General features: G+C 39.8%; 1 protein-coding gene across 4 annotated transcripts in view; it reads left to right on the forward strand.

Annotated features, from left to right (window-relative positions):
* Positions 1 to 19,991, forward strand: part of LOC136832782 (ubiquitin carboxyl-terminal hydrolase MINDY-1-like) — a 127,975-nt gene that overhangs the window by 81,246 nt on the left and 26,738 nt on the right. For 2 of the 4 annotated variants that reach the window (XM_067094339.1, XM_067094332.1), the window contains exon 7: positions 9,698 to 9,802. The exons of the other annotated variants lie outside the window; for them this stretch is intronic. In XM_067094339.1, coding sequence (XP_066950440.1) covers positions 9,698 to 9,802 — 105 coding nt within the window. The remainder of the gene's footprint in view (positions 1 to 9,697; positions 9,803 to 19,991) is intronic. 4 annotated transcript variants of the gene reach the window in all.

Consider the following 19,991-nt stretch of genomic DNA (forward strand, 5'->3'; position numbering starts at 1 on the left):
CCTGTCAGTTTTTCTAATTTTGTCCCTTGTCAATTGCTGCCTCAGAATTTGAAGGTATGGGTCCTTCCTTAGGACATGGACAAGCCTCTTCGTAAGCCTAGCCCTTTGGCTGGACTTTGGAGGTTCAGTGCTGCTTACAGCGTCACTCCTAACATCCTTGATTCTTCCAGTCATCGGAATCCTAGATGGATAACCCATTCTTATGATCTCCGTTGATGGCTGATTGCCAAAGCCTGTTGTGGTGAATCTTTCAGTATCTATGCATCTGGTCATCTCAACTTTTGGGATGGAAACCCCACTTGGCAATTGCTGGGTTCATTAGGTCAGAGCCAGGGAGTTTCCTGACACTTCTACTTCCTAAAGCTCCAGGTATTTATCTTGGCTCACTGATTGGTGACCACATTATCAGAAAGTTGTGGCTAATGGTGCTACCTTCGTTTTCCTGCCACTTTGTTCAGAAAGGTCAGGGTTGGATTCAGTCTTGTATGCTGGCAGTGGCGACCTTGCTTTTGCTGAGAGGTCAAATGTTGCTCCCATGCCTCAGTTGTTTTGGGGCCTCAAGACAAAACTAATTCAGATGTGCTGCCGCATTCTCTGTGCATCCTGCCACCTGCCTCAGTGTCTTGAAAATGTGGATGTCAGGCTTCAGGCTGCCAGTGAGTTTTGGGCACTTGAATGTTGGATGGCCTCATATGTTATGTAAGTGTGGATGTCATAATTGTCTTCAGGTTAAGGGTTTCTCTTGCAAGAATCTCAGGTTTCATTGTTGCCCATTAGTCATTGCTTTGTGTGAAGTTATCTAGCTTAGCTTCGGTGAATGGAAAATTTTCAGGAATTAATGTCACTTGCCCCTCCCTGCAACTCATGATGCCACAAAATTTCATAGAAAACTGGGCAGGATTTGTTGCTACAAGTTGCAATGGGTTCTTGACCTTTCAACCACTATCTCATTCATAGAGGCCACCTTCTTGGAGTTATGAATTATTTTCCCCTAACTCTTTGCCTTTTGGATTCTTGCATCACAAGTCTCCAATCCCTTATCCAGTTTGTCCTTGTTTATTGGAGTGATCAATGCCTCCCTGATATTTTACTACAGTAATGTTACTAAAGTTTCAGTGGATCTGAACTGCTCACTAGTTGGCCGTAAGAGTATGTTGAAATTACCTCTCCATCTTTGGAATTTTTACGCCAAGATTTGGATTACCTTCGGCTGCTATGACATATCATGACCTCCATGCCCTTAGTGAAGTTTTCCACACCAATTGCTGGTTAGTCCTTGGCTGAGTTCCTGTTGTCTCTGGGTTGGTACTTAGACTTATTGGTGTCCTTTCATCCTTTTGCCCCTTGATTGTTCCATTGTATGAGTTGCCAAGATCAGATTTTAGTGGAGAGTGTTTTGCCTTTGCAAGTTGGCTTTAGGGGACTGCCTTTATCAAGGTTAGAGCTATGGATGGTAGTGTTTTTTCGTTTGCCCTGGCTTTAAAGTGAGCTGATGTTCTTTGCCTTCTCTTTTTTGTTATTATTATTATTATTATTATTATTATTATTATTATTATTATTATTATTATTATTATTATTATTATTATTATTATTATTATTCAGATGAAACATATTCATATGGAATAAGCCCACAGGGGCCATTGACTTGAAATTCAAGCTTCCAAAGAATATGGTGCTCATTAGGAAGAAGTGAGACAAGGTAAAGGGAAATACAGAAAGAAGAGACCCCACTTATTAAAAAAAAAAAATGAACAAATGAACAAATAGATAAAAATGTATTAAAATGCAAGAAGAATAATAGTAGGGTAGTATTGTATTGCACCTTCGCATGAACTTCCGAAGTTCCAATTGCACGACTTCCTCTGGGAGGCTGTTCCACAATCCAACAGTGTGAGGAATAAAGGACCTCTGGAGCTGAGAAGTTCAACAGCAAGGCACATTTACTGCATATTGGTGCTGCTGTTCAGCGAACCTGGTTGCTCTCAGCAGATAAAGGGGATCAAGGATCAATTGTGACTGTGAAAGATTTCTGTTGAAATACAACTTATGAAAAAGTGACAAACAAGAGGCCATCCGTTGATGGTCCAAGTCATAACTGCTAATATTAGGAAACAGAAACCTACCACCACAAACCACTCTATCTAAAAGAGATAAATCTCTGGCAGGAGCAGATATCCACACTGGAGAACAGTATTCTAGTAAAGGGAGTACAAATGACCTAAAACAGGTTGCATTGATTTTATCACTGTTATAAATATATGAGGCCTTACGTACAGTACCTAACTTTTATGAGGCATTTTTTGAAACTTTCATTAGATGTTTCTCAAAAGTTAGATGTGAATCAAAGGTTACACCTAGAATAGTTAAAGCTTCAGACTTGTTTGCAAAGTTCCATCCACCTGAAGGGAGGATGGGGTGGGAAATCTGTACAAGATCTGCTAATCAATAGTGTTGTTATTTTACTGAAGTTCAGCCTCATACCCCACCAACTACACCATTACCTGATCCGGTCCATATCCCGATTGAGGCTGAGGGCAGCTGCATTTCTCAAAAGTGGAGACTTTAGGGTGGGTACTTGGTGTTAACAGACTTATCTGTGGGTTTTTCCTTGCACTGTCATTCGTAACAGTATGGATTTGCCTTTTTTGGGGCCCATCATTGTGGGATTGTGGTACAGCAGTTCTCTCATTCTTTCTTATATTCATGCATCAAACATCTGGCACCGGGGGCATTTTTACCTGATTTTATTGCTTTATGCCTCTTGGACCTATGGGCTTTTTTTCAGCTGCAAAACCCAGAGTTGGAAAGTCCTTCCATTCAAAATCTTTGAGCATGGAAGCACTCCTTTGGAGCTGCCCTCACCAACTTTTTTCATCTTTATGTTCTGTTGGTGTTCTAGCAGTTATATCTTTCTTCTTGGACTCATCTGTTTCATCCTCCTTCTAACTAGGAGTTATCTGTTTTAAGATGATTTGGTTTCTGGTAACAAGCAATGTTTTGTAATAAAAAATTTTGTATACAAACCTTTTCATCTTAAGCTCTAGTTTCCTACTCCTTTTCCATGCTTTCCCTCAAATGGTATTTGGCATTGTAGAGTGAGGAACATTGCAAAATACCTCAGGTAATAGGGATTTGACTGAGCATGCATGTGAGCTGTTCTTTTTGCACATTTTTTGTTCATGTACCTGGATGTGTCCTGCACAGATATAAGCAGTTATGATGACTGGGCTTTTATAAAATTTGTTTTGTTGTTAAAACATAGTTATGTCTCCTTTGGTGTGGTTTTGGGTATTGGTTTCAGTGCTAGCTGCCTATTGTCCTTGATGTTTTTTTCCATGTAGTTTTTCTGATCATGGGAACCATTGTAGAATTTCATGTTGTGACAAGTTTCTAGTAATGTAAGTTTCTGGTAATAAGTAATCATGTTTAAGAATTAGTTCTAAGTAATTTCAAGGTAGTTGGATTTTCTTACTTTTTTTCATAAGGGTTTTATCAGTCAGGTTTTCTATAAAGTTTTCAGTGTTTCATATAATTGCTTTGCTGATGTTGTTTACTCATTTACCATTGTGTTTTTGAGTGTTTTGTCTTGTCTTTGTATTGTTGTTACTGAGTTAATTTTTCCTTATTCTTGTTATATTTTTTCATAATTCTTTTAGAATTTTCTTATGTTTTCAGCCATGAAGAGTAAGTAGCATTTTTGTCTTCTTTTTGTGCCTTTCTTTCTTTTATAAGATAAGGCTCGATTACCTGGAATTAGGTTAATTTACTTTTATTTTCAGTTCTTTCACCACTCTTAGGGAGGGTGTCTTAATTGTGGGTAAGCTGTGTCTTGGTTGTCTAGCATTGTGCAGTAATTGTTGGGGTTGGGTAAGTTTCCCTGAATTTACCAGTTTAGTTTAGGTTAACCTGTGAAATTTGTTTGGATTGGTTTTGTAATGAATGGAATTTGTATCTTAGCAAGAAACAATATTACAAGACACTCCAGGAAGGCCATCACAAATGTTTCTACTTCTTCAAATCCTTAGTCATCAGTTGTCCCCAGAATTGCAGTGATGTGTGCTTACTTGACAGTTGAATCTGTTTTGGAGTACCCTTCTCTTGACAAGACCTCTGCTTTGCTGTCAGATCTGCTGTAATATTCCTGCCACCCCAGCTCCTGCTTTCCTGTGGGTTCTTCATGGCCCAGCTGCTTGTCTGACTCAAGCTTTATTCCTGGTGCAACTGCTTCCAGACTCTCCAGACATGTTTGCTCCATGGACTGTTGCACCTTTGCTTTTCCAGCAATGCATACTGAACCAGATGCCTATCCCTAGTTGTATTTCTGTTTCCATCCAAGCTTGAAAGACTCCACAGGACATCTGTTTGGCTTGGAAATGACATTAACCTACAGGAAGAAAATCATCCTAATCACTAAGACTCTAAGCTTCAATCTTGCTGATTAGGATGATTTTCTTCCCGTAGGCTAATGTCATTTCCAAGCCAAACAGATGTCCTGTGGAGTCTTTCAAGCTTGTGTTTGTCCTCCAATATCTGAGACCTCAGGATGGTTAATTTTATGGACTTGAAATTATTTCCTTCTGACCTCGTGAGTATCATCACCGAGAAGCTGTATTCAGCTATAACCTGTGCTGCTAGAAAGAACTTAGGCAGTGCAGTGTTGTCACACACACACACACACACACACACACACACACACACACACACACACACACACACACACACACACACACACACACACACACACACACACACACACACACACACACACACACACACACACACACACACACACACACACACACACACACACACACACACACACACACAGTTTCAGATACCAGGAAAGACTAAATATGAGGATTTTCATCATCCAGTGCTGTTGCTCTTCCACTGGAATCTGCAAGAACTCCTGGCCCATTGGAATCAGACAGCCCCCTCCAGGACTCTTGCCTTTTAGAGGTCATCAGTCATCCTTTCAGCTGTGCTGAGGAGGAAGATTAGGGTCAAGTCTCCTGGGAGAGAGAGAGAGGATAAGGAGATGAGATCAGTGTTGGTCTGTAGTTCACACCATCTCCGGTGTGGTTCATCTTCAGGAATTTTTAGAACTTGTCGGGAATCTGAGCATAACCAAGGGTCGTTGAAACTTTGCAAGTTGTTTATTGCCTGCCTTTTCAGGAGACAGGCCTCCCACATTTAGCTCAGCTGATATCCTTTGACTCATAGCACAGAATCAGATATTTTTAGCCATTGACAGCAAAAGGAGGTTTATGAAAGACAGCCAGGTGATTAAAGAGGTAGAAGCCAACTCCTTGGTATTTCCAGTTTTCCCCAGTGTTAAGGGAGGATGATGTACCATTAGTGACTGTATCCTGATCAACACCTTCTGCTGATTCCTTTCCAGGATGGAGATTGGGGCTTCAGTTCATCACTATTCAGAAAGTGGGCTTTTTAGCACTGATAGGTCTCAAAGTTGTTTATTTTTTTATCGTGAATTATCTGTCCTTCAGGAAATATCTCTGAGAGGTCTATTTAACATTATATGATCAGGAACATAGTGAGTACTGTATTTTGGCTTGGCCTGTGGGGGAAATGCTTCAAAAGATTTTGCTTTTTGATTCAGACTATTTTTGTACATGGTTCCATCTGCCAACACTTTTCAGTGTCTTGTAAAATATATCAGCACCCTGGATAGGTTAGTTTATCACAGCTGATTTTTGGTTCAACTGATTTCACTTACATATAAATGTTTGCTGTGTTCATACTATCAGTCTGACATATTTAACACCACCTCCCACAAGAGTCTGGAAAGATCTTAAGTGGTAACAGAATTTTCAGTATCAAAGAGTAAGAATCTGTTTAGTTCCTCCATTCCCAGGAATTGTCCTTTTCTCGGGTGCACGTAACTTGGAATTGGGAGCTCACATGTTAGCTTTTCAGGCTGTAGGAATGTGATCATACCAAGACAAGAGGTGATACAAAAGTCACCTCGAGTTGAAAGCAGTTTTCTTAGGCATACAGGCTTTCTCTCACCACATCTTTGACAAAACAGGTGGTGTCATGTTATACAGCTCAACAGCAGATGCCTACTTGGGGAATCAGGTGTTAACTGTTAGAAAACTTTTTTGCCAGTAGGAATATCTTCATATGGGTAAAGGAAAATGGTGTCAGATGCTCATCCTATTTCCAAACACCCCAAACCTGGGATGAGGTGCCTGTGTGTTAAACTTTATGCTGTGGGGATGTGGCTATGCCAGGACAGGAAGCAACACATTGACCACCTTAAATTTAAAATTGTTATCTTGAATCTACAGGCTTTCTCTCACCACTACCTCAGTAATCAGGGGAGAACTCAATTAGAAAGCTTTTGTTTGCTAGTATCAACCATTATTGTCTCGGGAAAAGAATATGATATCAAGCATTAGCAGGCTGCTTCAAGAGGTGGAACCATTTACTATTACAGTATGTCTGTGGATCTTTTTGTGACTAGCCTCAATAACAAGGTTCCAAACTACTGCTCAGACTTTGTGGACCCAGCAGCTGGGAAGGTTAGTACCCTTATAAGACTGTGTTGAACAAAGTATGGAGTCTGAGACTTTTCTTTGATTTTGATCTTTTTATAATCAGTCTACCAGATAGAACTGAAAATTTTCTGTTATTGGCATCGTACCTGACTTTCTCCTTTATGTAAAGATGTCAGTTCGGAATTGGACTTTGAAAGACTGTGTGAGCACCTTGAGGAGGTATCTCTTAGATTGGCCAAGCCAGTGACTGTGCCAGCAATTTGAGATACCTCACAGATTGGCCAAGCTAATCTCTTCATAGTGTTGATGAACCTGACAAAGCTGCCATATGAACCTTAGAATCTAGTATTTCTTGGAAGTCTCGCCTTTAAGCCTGTGTTCCTTTAGACATTGCCTTGTTTAGAGAGGTTGATGAATTCCACACCATTTCCATTGTGACACTCACTCTAACAATTGGGAATTTACTGGTTTATTTTCTTTATGTACTTTGTAGCTAAGACGCAGACTTCTGGATCATTTTGTAGCAGTATTATGTATATTCTTCTCAAAAGTTGCCCCTAGAATTATGTCACTGACATTTAAAACAGTACCATTTAAGTGTAAATCAGGATGCAAAGGCAAAAGTTTTATAGATCTACTATCATACTCTGAGTTTCAGAAGGGTTAAGTTTCATTTCCATACTCTGAGTTTCAGAAGGGTTAAGTTTCATTCCCTAAATCCTACTCTGCACATGAATACATTCAAGATCTCTATTCAAGGATTCTCCAGCCACATACCTAAGGCATGGAGAAGGAACAACAGCTAGTGCATGAAATCAGTTTATTCTCCAGACCTTACAACATGTCAGTAGTATAGATGATAAATAGCAATGGTCGAAGAGCACTACCTAGAGGGACACCTGAGATCACTAAAGTTACTATGCTGGCCATTAACACAAACCCTTTTGGTTCTGCCTATTAAAAATTAAATTAAAATGATATAAGCTCCACCAATACCCAAACAGAAAAAAACTTGCAAGTCCAAGTGACTTCTGAAAATAGTAGTCATTTTAGGAGAAATGAAATCTATCTGCAGTCTTTTTAAAGAAAATTGTAAAGATCCCAGCAGGGTCTATGCTGCCATAACTGTCAAGTTTCAGAAGCAAAGTTTTCAACTTCCCTAGATCTGAAGGTCATTAAACACAACTTGGCTTGGAAAGCATGACTTAGGCAACACCAAGGACATGCAAAACTTTTTACTCACAGACTTGAGCCAAAAGTTGAGCCAAAAGTTCTGCTTTCTGTTTAGGGCAATAAACAGCAGTTCCATCAGCTTCTACAAGGTGAGGCGTGTTAGAAATCAGTTCCAAAGAGTGATAAGTTCCAGGCACTACTGAAGATCAAGATCTCTTTCACACTCTCATTATAAGCTTTCTCAGCATTCTTAGACTACTTGAACTTGACTTCTAAGCTTGGTGAAATTATGTCACAAAAAGTCTGACCGATTACTCTTCCATAAATGGTAAGCTGCTTATCTTGATAGGTAAGCTTATTTGCAGCATTAAACCATGGATTATCCTTAAGTTGAAACTTGAGGATTTTAGAAGGAATTCTCCGCTTGATAGCAGTGCTAAGGTGATCATTTGATGGTTTGGGCAGGAATCAGATTTTTCTCAAGGCATCTGCCTAAATTTAGAATTCCAAGGACAGAAGCTGCCATACTTCACTGTTTTGTTGAGGCTGTTTATTTTCCTGTTATATGGTGAGGATAAGATAGTGAGACTAATATTTTAGTGAGAGGGTTGCAATCCAATTCTTGACTCCCTGTTACTCTTAAGAGATGGTTTTTTTTAGTCTTTTCAGGAACTCCTCTGATAAATTCAGGATCCTCGTTATCCTTTGGGTGTGCCAGCATCTAAGCTCACCTAAGTTGCAATACATGCTGTGTTAATTGTAATGGGGCTGTGATTATCTTGACACTCAAAATTTATTATTTTTAAACTTTTAACTTGAGTGCTCACTTCCATCCTCATTTTTCTGTCTAAGCTGTTCATGTAACACAAGACATGAGGTAGTTGAATCACTGATGATCTGAAATAGCCATATATTCATATGCCAGCCTGCCAGGAGTACTGTAGTAGATCAGTTTTTTGCTTTCTCTGAGGCATAGAGTTTCAGCAGTTTGAACAAATGCACAAACAGCTATATTAAACGTAATAGGTTTGTGTTGAAAAAATTTATTTTTATTTAAAGAAAAATATTTTCTTCATAGAATTGTCAAATACAAGTGTACACAAATTAGCTTTACCAGATTCAGTAGCATCATCCCTGTGAACCCGATGATATATTGTATACAAACATGAAAATTTTAATGAGGATGGTATGAGAGCTCAAATTTTTGTGTAATATCATAGTACTATAGTATAATTATTGATAAGAAGGTGAGAAGGTAAGTTAGTTGTTTACAAGTTTGTGTAATTAAACATTTTTAGAAAAATGTTTATCATGACTTAAATGCAGTATAGAAAGCACTCTGTTTTAGTAGACAGCATTATTTAAAAATTGTACTTAATTATTAAACAATCGTTGTATCGAATGAGGTTTAAATTCACTAGTTAAAGAGGCAGTATTGTAGGAAAGTGACAGAGATTATAGTTTTACGTATAAAGTACTAATGTGTGTGTTAAATGTGTTACCATAGACCTCTGATTAATAACTAATAATTAATAATGATTTATATAGTATGGTAGTACTGAACTAAAAAATAACTTTAATTTTAAATAAATATATCTTGGAATATAATTACAGAGGCAAACCATAGAGATTACTGTTGATTTGAAAAGATTTCTTATAATTTTATTATAATAAAGATTTGATTGTAATGGGGAATAAGTATATTTGATTAGGATATGAATCTTTGAATTTGCTGAGTTGTATCTGGAGTAGGACAGGTTCTTAATGCATTGCTTGTTATTAAATATTTAGATGATATTACTAAAGTGAAAGTCTGTTTAAAACTTACAGCTTATGTTTTGATTAGTTGTAAATAGAAAAATGGTATGCTAAATTTACTGGGACTTAAAGATTTTGCGAGAAGAAAACTATAAGATTTCAAATGGATAACAAAGGCTTCATAATAAAATTGGTGTTAACTGTATCTGCAATTGCATTGATTTAAATACTGAGACATATTATAGTCAGCAGCTAGCTGCAATGCTTCAGCATGAGGTTGATCTCCAGCAACGACAGCAGCAAAGTTTTGAACGTCTCAAGGATTCTCTTGGCCTTCACAATATGACAGAGTGAGTGATTAATGGCAGTTGGTTTATTTTGGAATGGTATTTGTTCTAACCTTGCATGATACAAAGCTTATCATGTGTAGAAAATCGACTTTTAATATTTTACCTGTAGTCCAATATTATTTAGAAATTGGATTTTTGGTATTGTCTGTAAAGCCTTGTCGTTTGAATGACCTTTTGACTTGTTATCTACTCATATTGTTTAATGCTTGATTGTAAAATACTTGGTAAATTATCCTTCTGTACATTCAGGCTCTGCATATGAAAAATCATAATTTCGTGAGTCTTTCATTCAAGTGGTGGTGTTATATATTTTGTTGGTATTCTTTCTTAGAATGTATTTTACGTATTGTTATTATGTAAAACATTGTTTGGCACATGGGTGTTGTTAGCAGCTACAAAGGGAAATTGGTTTTAGTAATTTGGAAGTTTTATGAAATATTGAAATTAGTTGTGAAACTATGGAAATTGATATCCCTGTTTCTCGAGGCTTTAATGTAATCTTAATGGTTTGGTGAGTTTCAGTTATCTTTCTTTGGTGAGTTTCAGTTATCTTTCATAAATGAATCTGATATTTTTAGTGTGTTTGTAGTTCTTGAAAGTAACAGTAATAATTAGACATGGTGTATTACAGTAGCCATTTGTACTAGATTGTTAGAAAAATGCCAGGTATAAAAAAACCTAGTTGAACACTGAAAGTTATTTGGAGGTCTTATGTTTCTCCTAGTATTTAGTGCAGTTAATATATCTCTTAAATGAAAAACTTTTAGCATTTATTAGAATTATCAGAGCATAATATAATTTTTTAGCTTTCTTATTATAGCCTGTGTAGCTATATACCAAGTTTGTTCTTGTATAAAGCCCAAATGGTTATTTTATATAGTTGACCCATTCAGAATTCATATTGCTTTGTTAATGGTGTAAGTAGTGACTGAGGGAAAGTAATAGAAAGAGAGTTGTCCTTTCTCCCTTGTCAGCATCTGAACTTTTCATTTGGTGCCAGGTAATGACTTCATTTTTAGAAAGGGTATCTGCTTGTGTTATGACTTCCGTACATAAGAGTGAATGTTGGTATGTCATGGGCTCTTGTTATTTGGATGATTTTGATTTAATTGAGTTTTGTATTGGTATTATTTGTTGATTATAGATTTCCAAGTTTTGCTAATCCCTTTGTCCATCTGTTGTATTGGGAAACCTTGCCATGCTTTATTGCATTAAATAGATTACTTTCAGATTGCTTTTGTTTTGCATTGGTAATACTTTTTGTGTTGCTTTTGTTGTTTGTGTGATTCTTTGCTTTGCCAAGATGATAAATAATCCTGCTTGTGTCCAAACCAAGTGTATAGTAAATTACTTACAGAAATAAGACTTGAGCTGAGATTAGGGCACTTCAGTATGAAATGTGTCTATGCTGAGAGGGATTGAGAGAACATAAGAACCCTTAAAATTGTGAGTGTGAAGAGTTTCTTGAGGCCAAAGTGTCTCCATCCTATATTTTGCTCTGCAGGTTTTATTCTCTGTATCTGTAGCTCTTCAGGATGGTTTTGAAGGTGACTTTGCATCTGCTGTTGGTTTTGTGTATGCATAACATACAATTTTATATATGTAACTTACCCAGCAATTACTTAGCTAAGAGTTTCTCTTGCCTCGGCAGCTCAAATTAAAAATTTGTGGGTTAGCGCTTCATTTTAGTGCAGGTGACTGGTCTCGCCCACCAACGAGACTATCAGGAACTATTCGGCAAATACTCGTCATTATGCTTCTGCCGACACTCGAGTCAACACAGTGTGTCTTTGTCAGCTTTGTTCTTAAATTTTCCGATCAGAGACTGGATTTTGGTGATGTTTTATCGCCGATTTTGGGTAGCCTTCAAGCTTACAGCATTCAGGACAGTTTTTGATTGTTTTGTTTAAGTTGTCATATTTCACAACAGTAGCGAATTCATAATCAATTATTTAACTACCGGTAGCATAGCTTAACCGACGATAGCGCCTTTACCGGTGAATGTAAACATTGTGTTCGTTGCTGAACCAGTAATCATGATTTTGTATTCTTATCTGCAAGTCTCAGTCTTAATTAGAATATGAGACTTGTATGTATGATGATACTGTGTGTACTTCATCTTGGTCGGTAAAGGTTAATTTCCTTTTCCAAATAGCGTAAGAATAATAATGGGTTTGCTACCGAACTGATTTTCCTTTGTAAGTAGTGTACGAAACTTATAGTTTTGCGTTCGCTACCTCTTCTTTAGCGTAAAAAAATGTTAAATGTTGCGTTATCTGCCCAACCAATATTTTCATTATTGAAATGCATAAATGTTAATCTCAATTGTGTGACAGGAATTGAGGCATGTATATATGATGGTATTCTGTGTACTTTGTCTTTGTATGTAAGGTTAACTTTCCTTTTCTGAGTAGTGTAATAAACGTAACCTTGTATTCGCTACCAGACCAATATTTTGTGAATGAAATGCACCAGCGAGTCTTGCATAATGTTTGACAAGTATTGAGATTTGTATGTATGATGGTGCTTCGTGTACTTCAACTTTGGTTGGTAAAAGTTAACTTTTCTTTTCCGAGTAGCATTAAAAAATGCAATATTGTTTTCGCTACTGGACCGATATTTTCAGTATTGGAATGCAAATATGTAAGTCTCAAATAGCATTTGAAAGGAATTGAGATATCAGTATAATGGTACTCTGTGTACTTCATAAATTTATCCTTAAAGAATGAATTGAACATCTTATTATCGCACTCTCCTTTGCAGAACTGAAAAGTGTAAGAGCAGGAGTGCAGTAGGAGAGAGTTGCGCTCAGTGTTTTGGTTATGGCGAGCTTTCAGAGGATGAAAGGAATCATGAAGAGTTCCACATTTATTAACTCCTTCTACGGGTGCCCAGTAGCGCTCTCCTGCTTGAGCTACTGGCTCGACGGCCACCAACTGCAGAACGCTCGGCGCCAGTTACTAGGATCCTGGCGCCATCTGAGCCGTCTCTCTCGTACTGCTAACCTTCCTACCCATTTTATCCACTTGCTCCCACGCCTGGCTCCCTCACTTCCTTCTCGTGCCATTGCCAGTCTTGTTTTAGGTTAACAGATGTTAACCTTGTGATAGTGAAGTGTTGTGCAGTGGAGGAGGTGTCTGCTTGTCCCTCGATTCTCCTAGACAAAGGCCCCTGTCATACTCCCCAAAACCTGGGAGGAGACATACTGGAAGTCCAAGGGAGGTCGGGGGGTTACACACGGGTATTTGCCCCCACAGTCAAGCCTGTTGCCGGTCCCAGGTATCAACAGACAGCCACTGGAAAGGCGTCTTACTGGATGTGTAGTGGAGGTGGTGGCTATCCGGCCCTATCGGCTCTCCTAAGCCCAGTCCCTGTCAGACTCCCCTAAACCTGGGAGGAGGCATACTGCCTGTCCATGGGAGTCCAAAGGGATTTTTGCCCCCGGATAGCCGCCCCTCAGTCGAACCTGCTGTCCGCAGGTGTCGATGGACAGCCATGGGAAAGGCGTCCATAGAAATGTCCTTTTTCCTAGCGATAGTCCAGTGTAGAAAAACACAGATGGTGTTTTTCCTAATGAATAGTGGCCGTTGAAGAGGCATTTTTTCTGATGACCTTTGCTCTTCTCCACTCTCCTGTGAGCATCTCAGGGAGCAGGAGTATAGCCCACATCTTATTTCTAATGGGACAGCCTTGTGCTTTTGTCTCCTGAACTTCTGGTTGTGGATCGCCAGTTTTGGTGCCAAGCGGACCATCAGTGTACGAGCGTCCTTTTTGTCCACTTCCATAGCTCCTGTTAAGTGCCCGAGCGCCTAATGGCACCCAAACCTTCAGTAGTGCCGGAGCTCTTCCTCATATAGAGCTCAAGCACCACCTCTCATGCGTCTGGCGCCATCCTACCAGTGGCTGATGCCAGTTTTTTCTCTTAGCTCGGTTCCTGTCTCTTCTGGGAACATACTGTTGTCCTTTTTTGAGCACAATTTCCAATTGAAAGCTGGGCTCTGGTCTTCAAGTGGTGGATGCTCTCTTTGGTCGTTGGGTGTCTTCTCTGCAGTATTGGACTCCCTCCTTTGAGTACCATACAAACTCTCAGGCAGTTTTATATCTTTTCAGCCAGTTCCAAAATCATTACAGGACTTAATGTTTTGACCTTCGCCTAGAGTTCCGGATGACCTGAATTGGTCCCTTTTGTGACATCAGTTGGTGCCTCATAGCACTGTCCTCTGCAGACAGGGACTTTGATGTACAGATTTTGAGCTTGTTGAAGAAAGCTATCATCACCTATAAAGGGAGTTGGGAGCCTAACTTTGGTTTGTAAGGGAGCAAGACGAGTGTTCTTTGTCCAGTACTACCTCTGATCCTTAGATGGAATTAGTTCTCCTGGCTAAAACTTGTCAAGATTGGAACTAAGTTCTTTCTTGACTGACCTCAGGAGCAGGGGCTAAAAAGATAGGAGCCTCTAAAGTGTTGCCAAGAGACATCACTTCGGCTGGTCCCTTAATCCTGTCCTATGCGGTAAGGACAATTAAATTTTAAGATTTCCACTTCTTCATTGGGATTGCAAGAAGGGAGCCATGCTGCTGCTTCTTCTACTGGGAGAAACACCCAGTCACTATGAGCCCTCTTTTCTTCGCCTTCAGCCATCTACTTTCAGATGGCATGTATCTTCGGTCCATTTTCCCTCTTAAGCAGCGCCCATTCCAAGCACCTGATCAACTTCAGAGCTCTTGACACCAGATTTCTGGCTCCGAATCCTGAGCTCCCGACACCTGTTCCTGAGTGTTCAACATATTCTAGCCATAGTAGGCTCCCATCTCTGAATGCCTAGTTCCTTTGAACAGTTTTTTTCTTCACTGCAGCAGAAGTTATCTCCTCTGGTTTTGTTCAAGACTGTCATTTATCCCATGGCTGGATTTTGGTGTCTTTTGTGGACCTTCCAAGTTCCTGTGAGCGTGTCAGATGTTGGTTGTGGCCAAGTACAGTTCCGCATATGTTTTCAGTCTGTATAACGTGTCATTGAGTCCACACTGGGCGTTATTGCATAAGAAGTCGATCCTGCCCTGATGGCTATGTTTCTGTGGCTGTCAAGTTTCAGCAGAGTCAACAACTAGTCCACCTAGTTATCCGCAAGCCTGCATTATGTTGTTTGATGCTCAGTTGCAGAGTCTAACCGAACAGTCCTATCGTACAGTCTCCCGGCCATTTGTACAAAGTTCCTGGTTATGTAGGATACTTAATTTTTTCTTGTCCACATACAGACTTCAAATACATCACAGACCCGTCTTACAAGACAGAATCTGCCAGTTCGGGAGTTGTTAGGCTTTGGCAAGCCTTCTATTGAGTCTTCGCCCCACACAGGGACAAGGAATCATAGCAAGACTCCACTGTTTTTTCCCCTAGACTGGAATTTTCAGTCGGACCTTTGGTGGTATCTGTCCGAATTTAAGCTTTCAGAGGAAGTCCTTTCTCATGAGAATAGTCTTAGACTGCTTCTCATTCCTTGTTCTAGTCGAGGGAGCCCGCTCAGGGATCTGGGAATTTCCATGATGTGTCCCCGGGAGAACGGAACCTTCACGCTATGCTATAAAGCTGAAAGCCTTTCACATAAGGCTTCAGCCCTTCTCGACCCTCGCTCTTTCCTAGACTACGGTATTCTTTTAGACTAGACCACAGTCCCTAGTGGACACCATTCTGCAAGTTCATGCTAGCTTGGACTCTATGCTCTTCCACCGTTCAAGATGGTCAAGGAAAAGCTGGCCTTTTCATACTCGTCAGAAGGTTACAACATCCCTCGTAGCCCCGTTCTGAATTAAGTATACCTTAGTTTAACCAGACCAGTGAGCTGATTAACAGCTCTCCTAGAGCTGGCCTGAAAGATTAGATTTATTTTTATGTGGCTAAGAACCAATTGGTTACCTAGCAACGGGACCTACAGCTTATTGTGGAATCCGAACCACATTACAACGAGAAATGAATTTCTATCACCAGAAAGAAATTTCTTTAATTCTTCATTGGCCGGTCGGAGAATCAAACGCAGGCCCAGCAGAGTGCTAGCCGAGAACAATACCAACCCGTCCAATGAGGAACTCTGTTCTGAATTGTAATTTATGGTTTCTCATCTTGCTGCGATTGATTGGCGTACTCTCTCGGAATCCTTCCACCTTTTGTAACTTCTCGGACAATTAACTTCTCGAACAATCTCACTTTAAGAGACACTATCAAGGGTGGTATGCTTCTGCTTGGACAGGGTTTGGGCTGTCCAGGTGTTTATCAAGAAGATGTTTTTTCAGAGGTGCTACCAAGACATTTGAGAGATGCATATCGAGGTATGTCTGACTTAGTAACGCGGGTTGCTCGTTAACCCTGGGAATTTTAAACCAAGAATGAAGACGTTTCCGTGACCTGGAGCTGTTCTCTCTCTCTCCCAAGAACTTAATGGAAGAGAGGATGGTTTTGGCAGCCGGGGATTGTGCTCCAGGCTCCCAGGGGCATCCATCAGCCCAAGTTGTTTTTCCTCACCTGGCACCAGCTACAGCCAGGTGCCAGCTCTACCCCGAACTTCTAGGAGCACCCACCAGCTCCTGACCAATTAGTTAGCTGACGACCAGCTCTGCTGGCCCCACCTACACCCTGGCATCAGCTCAGTACACCTGACGCCAGCTTTCGGTTGTCTGGCGCCAACTCTCCCGCATCCTTGGCTCTGGAGAAGAGTTAGAAGCTTGTTTTCTTTTGGAGTTTTACGATATGACCTGAGCAGGATTGGAAGCACAGGAGGTTTTTCATGACCTTCAGTGTTCTATCACCCGCTGTCTAAGAACGTATGGTCCTCTCTTGTGATTGGACTTGTTTTCTGATGCCACTCTTAGTTTCTGGAGAGATATTGACCTACTTTTAGTGAAAGTTAGACACATAGTACAACCTCTACCTCATTGGCTTTCAGGCACTGTGTGGTGCCCCTGATGTCCAGTCTACAGTCAACCTTTTCTGAAACACTCTTAGAAGTAGGAGAGCATTTTTCTCCTTTTAAGGGAGGCTAAGGATGTCAGAATGGCTTCTACCTCATTAGCTTTCAGGCACTTTATGCCCATGACGTCCATTCTACAATTGACCTTCTGGAAGTGTAATCACTCTTCACTCCTCGCCTCTTGAAGAAAGTTAAAACAGTGTTAGATTCTTGCAGTACTTTGCGATCATTATTAGTAACTGGCTTGGCATTGTGGAAGGAAGCACAGGATTTTCTCCTACTATCTATTCACCTTGTAGTAAGGTGCTGAGACTTTTGAGAGCCGTATGTTACAATTTACCTGGAGCACCCATCACTGTCAGTGAATGGGTCATGGTCTTTATTTCAGTGCAAGGGACAGTCATATCTGGTTGTTTATATTGGTACTGCGCTCAGGACAAGGGAACTTTTTAAAGTTTTGCTAGCCATCGGATAACTCCTTGAGCTGCATAACTTCCACTGATGCTTTGCTAGCCATCGGAGTACTCCTTGGCTACAAAGCTCCCACTTAAGTAGAGGTGCTCCTGGCTTTACTGCCACGCTTCTGCAGGTTAAGTTGAGCAACAACCAGAGGCAGTTCTCTGCTGCAGGCTCTCTTAACTAACAAGGAACTACAAGCATTGTATCCAATGCTGGCAGCTTATCTAGTATCTCAAATCATTATATGAATTAATGATTGGAAACAGAATTTGTCCATGAATCCCCCACCACCTGTCAATGTGGATTCAGTTTAAGTAATTACTGGGTAAGTTACATATATAAAAATGGCATTTTTATAATAAAATAAAGTTTTATATATACTTACCCAGTAATTACAGATGGAGCCCTCCCTCCTCCCCGCACATGGACATAAAGCATAAACGTAATGACGAGTATTTGCCGAGTAGTTCCTGATACTCTCGTTAGTGGGGGAGACCAGTCACCTGCACTAAACTAAAGCGCTAACCTGCAAATTTTTTAATTTGAGCTGCCGAGGCAAGAGAAACTCTTAGCTAAGTAATTACTGGGTAAGTATATATAAAATTTATTTTATTATAAAAATGTCATATTTGTTTTATTCTTCTAGATGGGCACAGTCCAGTGATATCTCTATAGCCAAAGTGCATTGTGTGGCTGGTTTTAATGGCATATTGAACTAAGATTCTCTTTTTGTATCATCAGCCAAAGCTCTTTTACATTGCATTTCAGATTTTAAGCAGGATGTTCTGTGCACCTGGGAGCTGGCATTGAAGGTGTGAGCTCTCATCATTGCACTATTTATTCCTCAACTTAGAAAAATAAATATTTTGTTTTGGGATAGGTTCCATAGAGTAATCCCTTTGAAGATAGCAGCTTAATACGCAATGTCAAGGGGATTGAGGGGACTACAATTTTAAGAAGGGCAGAACTGGGCAAATGCCAGTCCTGGTCTGTGCTAGCCTACCTTAAAACTTAGCCAGACTTTACAATTTACCTAGCCTTCCTTTTGTAAACATGCACCAAGTAAAATCAATAGAATTCAGAGAAACAAAGGCAGTATAGAATACTGTGTAGATACTTGCAGCCCCCAGTTATTGGCGGGGGTCCGTTCTGATGGTGTGACGATAAACAAAGATCGCCGATAACCAAAAATCGGCAATTTTCAGCACTTATTGGCACTGATAACCAGAGATTATCAGTTCTGATAAATGGATATCGGCGACGAAAATCGCTGATTTTGTCGCTAGACAAGCCCTTTAAAACTGGATCGCTGATAACCAACCCCGCCGATAACCAGGGACTGTCTGTATCACCAGAAAATAAGTTTTCTCAGTGAATATAGCCATAAATATTGCACTGTAAGCAATAAAAATGTCCCAGTTGAGTAAGCCAGCAGGATGCAGAAAGTACGGTAAATGATAATAGAAATGCTAGAAAAAACACAAAGGATAAATGCAATGAAACTGTAAGCTTCATTTCATTTTGGCGAGTCTTCAGTAATTTCTTCTGATTTTCTGTTGTACATTATTCACCTGTTTTCTGTTGTATGTGCACAGTGCTTAAGGGCAGTAAATGATGTTTACTAGTGCTTTCATATTTTTTAATTTTACTGACCTCCTTACGTTAGGTTATGCCTACGCTGCAGTGTGCTGCAACACTGATCCTTTGTGTTTTGTGTCAGAGCATTGCTTGTGTAACAGGACAGTATATCAGCTGTAGATGTCTTGCTCAGAGCAGTCCTTTAATGTTAAGGAAACTTGAGTTCTTTGTTTATGGGTTTTAACCCTTTGTGAGCAGGTGTCATCAGATGACGACTATTTGTAGTTTTAGGGGAAATTCCGGGTATCATCCTCTGACAATCAACATTTTGTGCCATACAGTTTGAACAGATTTTATGGGAAAAGTATTCAGATCACTTCCATGGGCCATAAATGACTCTTGGGAACTCCTACAGCAACTGTAATGGCTAGTTGGTGCAGGAGAGAGAGATCAGTTTGCCTTGAGGTGTCAAAGGGGAATTTTGTTCGCCATTGCCATCCAAGGATGATGTAAATATTTTACAATAAATATACTCAGAATTTGTTATTGAATTTAGGTCTTATCTGTTATGATGTTGTGTGAACTGTAATTATAATTTTACAAAAAAATTAAAAAAATTATTAGAAAAACATTTAAAGCATGGTAAAATTAGCATATTTATTATGACTGTCTTGGTAGAGATGCCCCACACAGGCTTAGAAATATTTACTTTCAACTTCCCGTGGAAGGTACAGAGATTTTTGTAAACATTTTTTTATACTGTGCATATGCATATCTTCTTTCCGTTGATGTTTTTTTTTTAAATTGGCCATCCTTAAATTTAGCCCAGTCTAGGGGTGTACTTAATGTATATTTTAGCCTGGGCTGTGAGGATTAAGGTGTCAGTGCAGTTATGTTACACAGGCCACTGTATTCAGCTCTGAGGGATCATGAAAATAGGAGAGGAAGACAGTACCAAAGATTGGTATTATGACATGTCTATATGGCTGAGCTGTATCTTGAGCTGTGCCCTCATCATGCAAACTCTGGAGAGAGTGCTGGAACACCTGCAAAAATGTAAAGAATGGTCTTCCTTTATTAGCAGCAAAGCAGTAAATAAGACAGTGGATTAAAAAGACTGCACCCAACTTTTTGCATCCGGCAGTGTCATAATTCCATATCTGACTCTAAAATAATAAGCATTGTCTGTGC

Source organism: Macrobrachium rosenbergii, chromosome 4 (genome assembly GCF_040412425.1).
Source record: "Macrobrachium rosenbergii isolate ZJJX-2024 chromosome 4, ASM4041242v1, whole genome shotgun sequence".
Taxonomy (NCBI): domain Eukaryota; kingdom Metazoa; phylum Arthropoda; class Malacostraca; order Decapoda; family Palaemonidae; genus Macrobrachium; species Macrobrachium rosenbergii.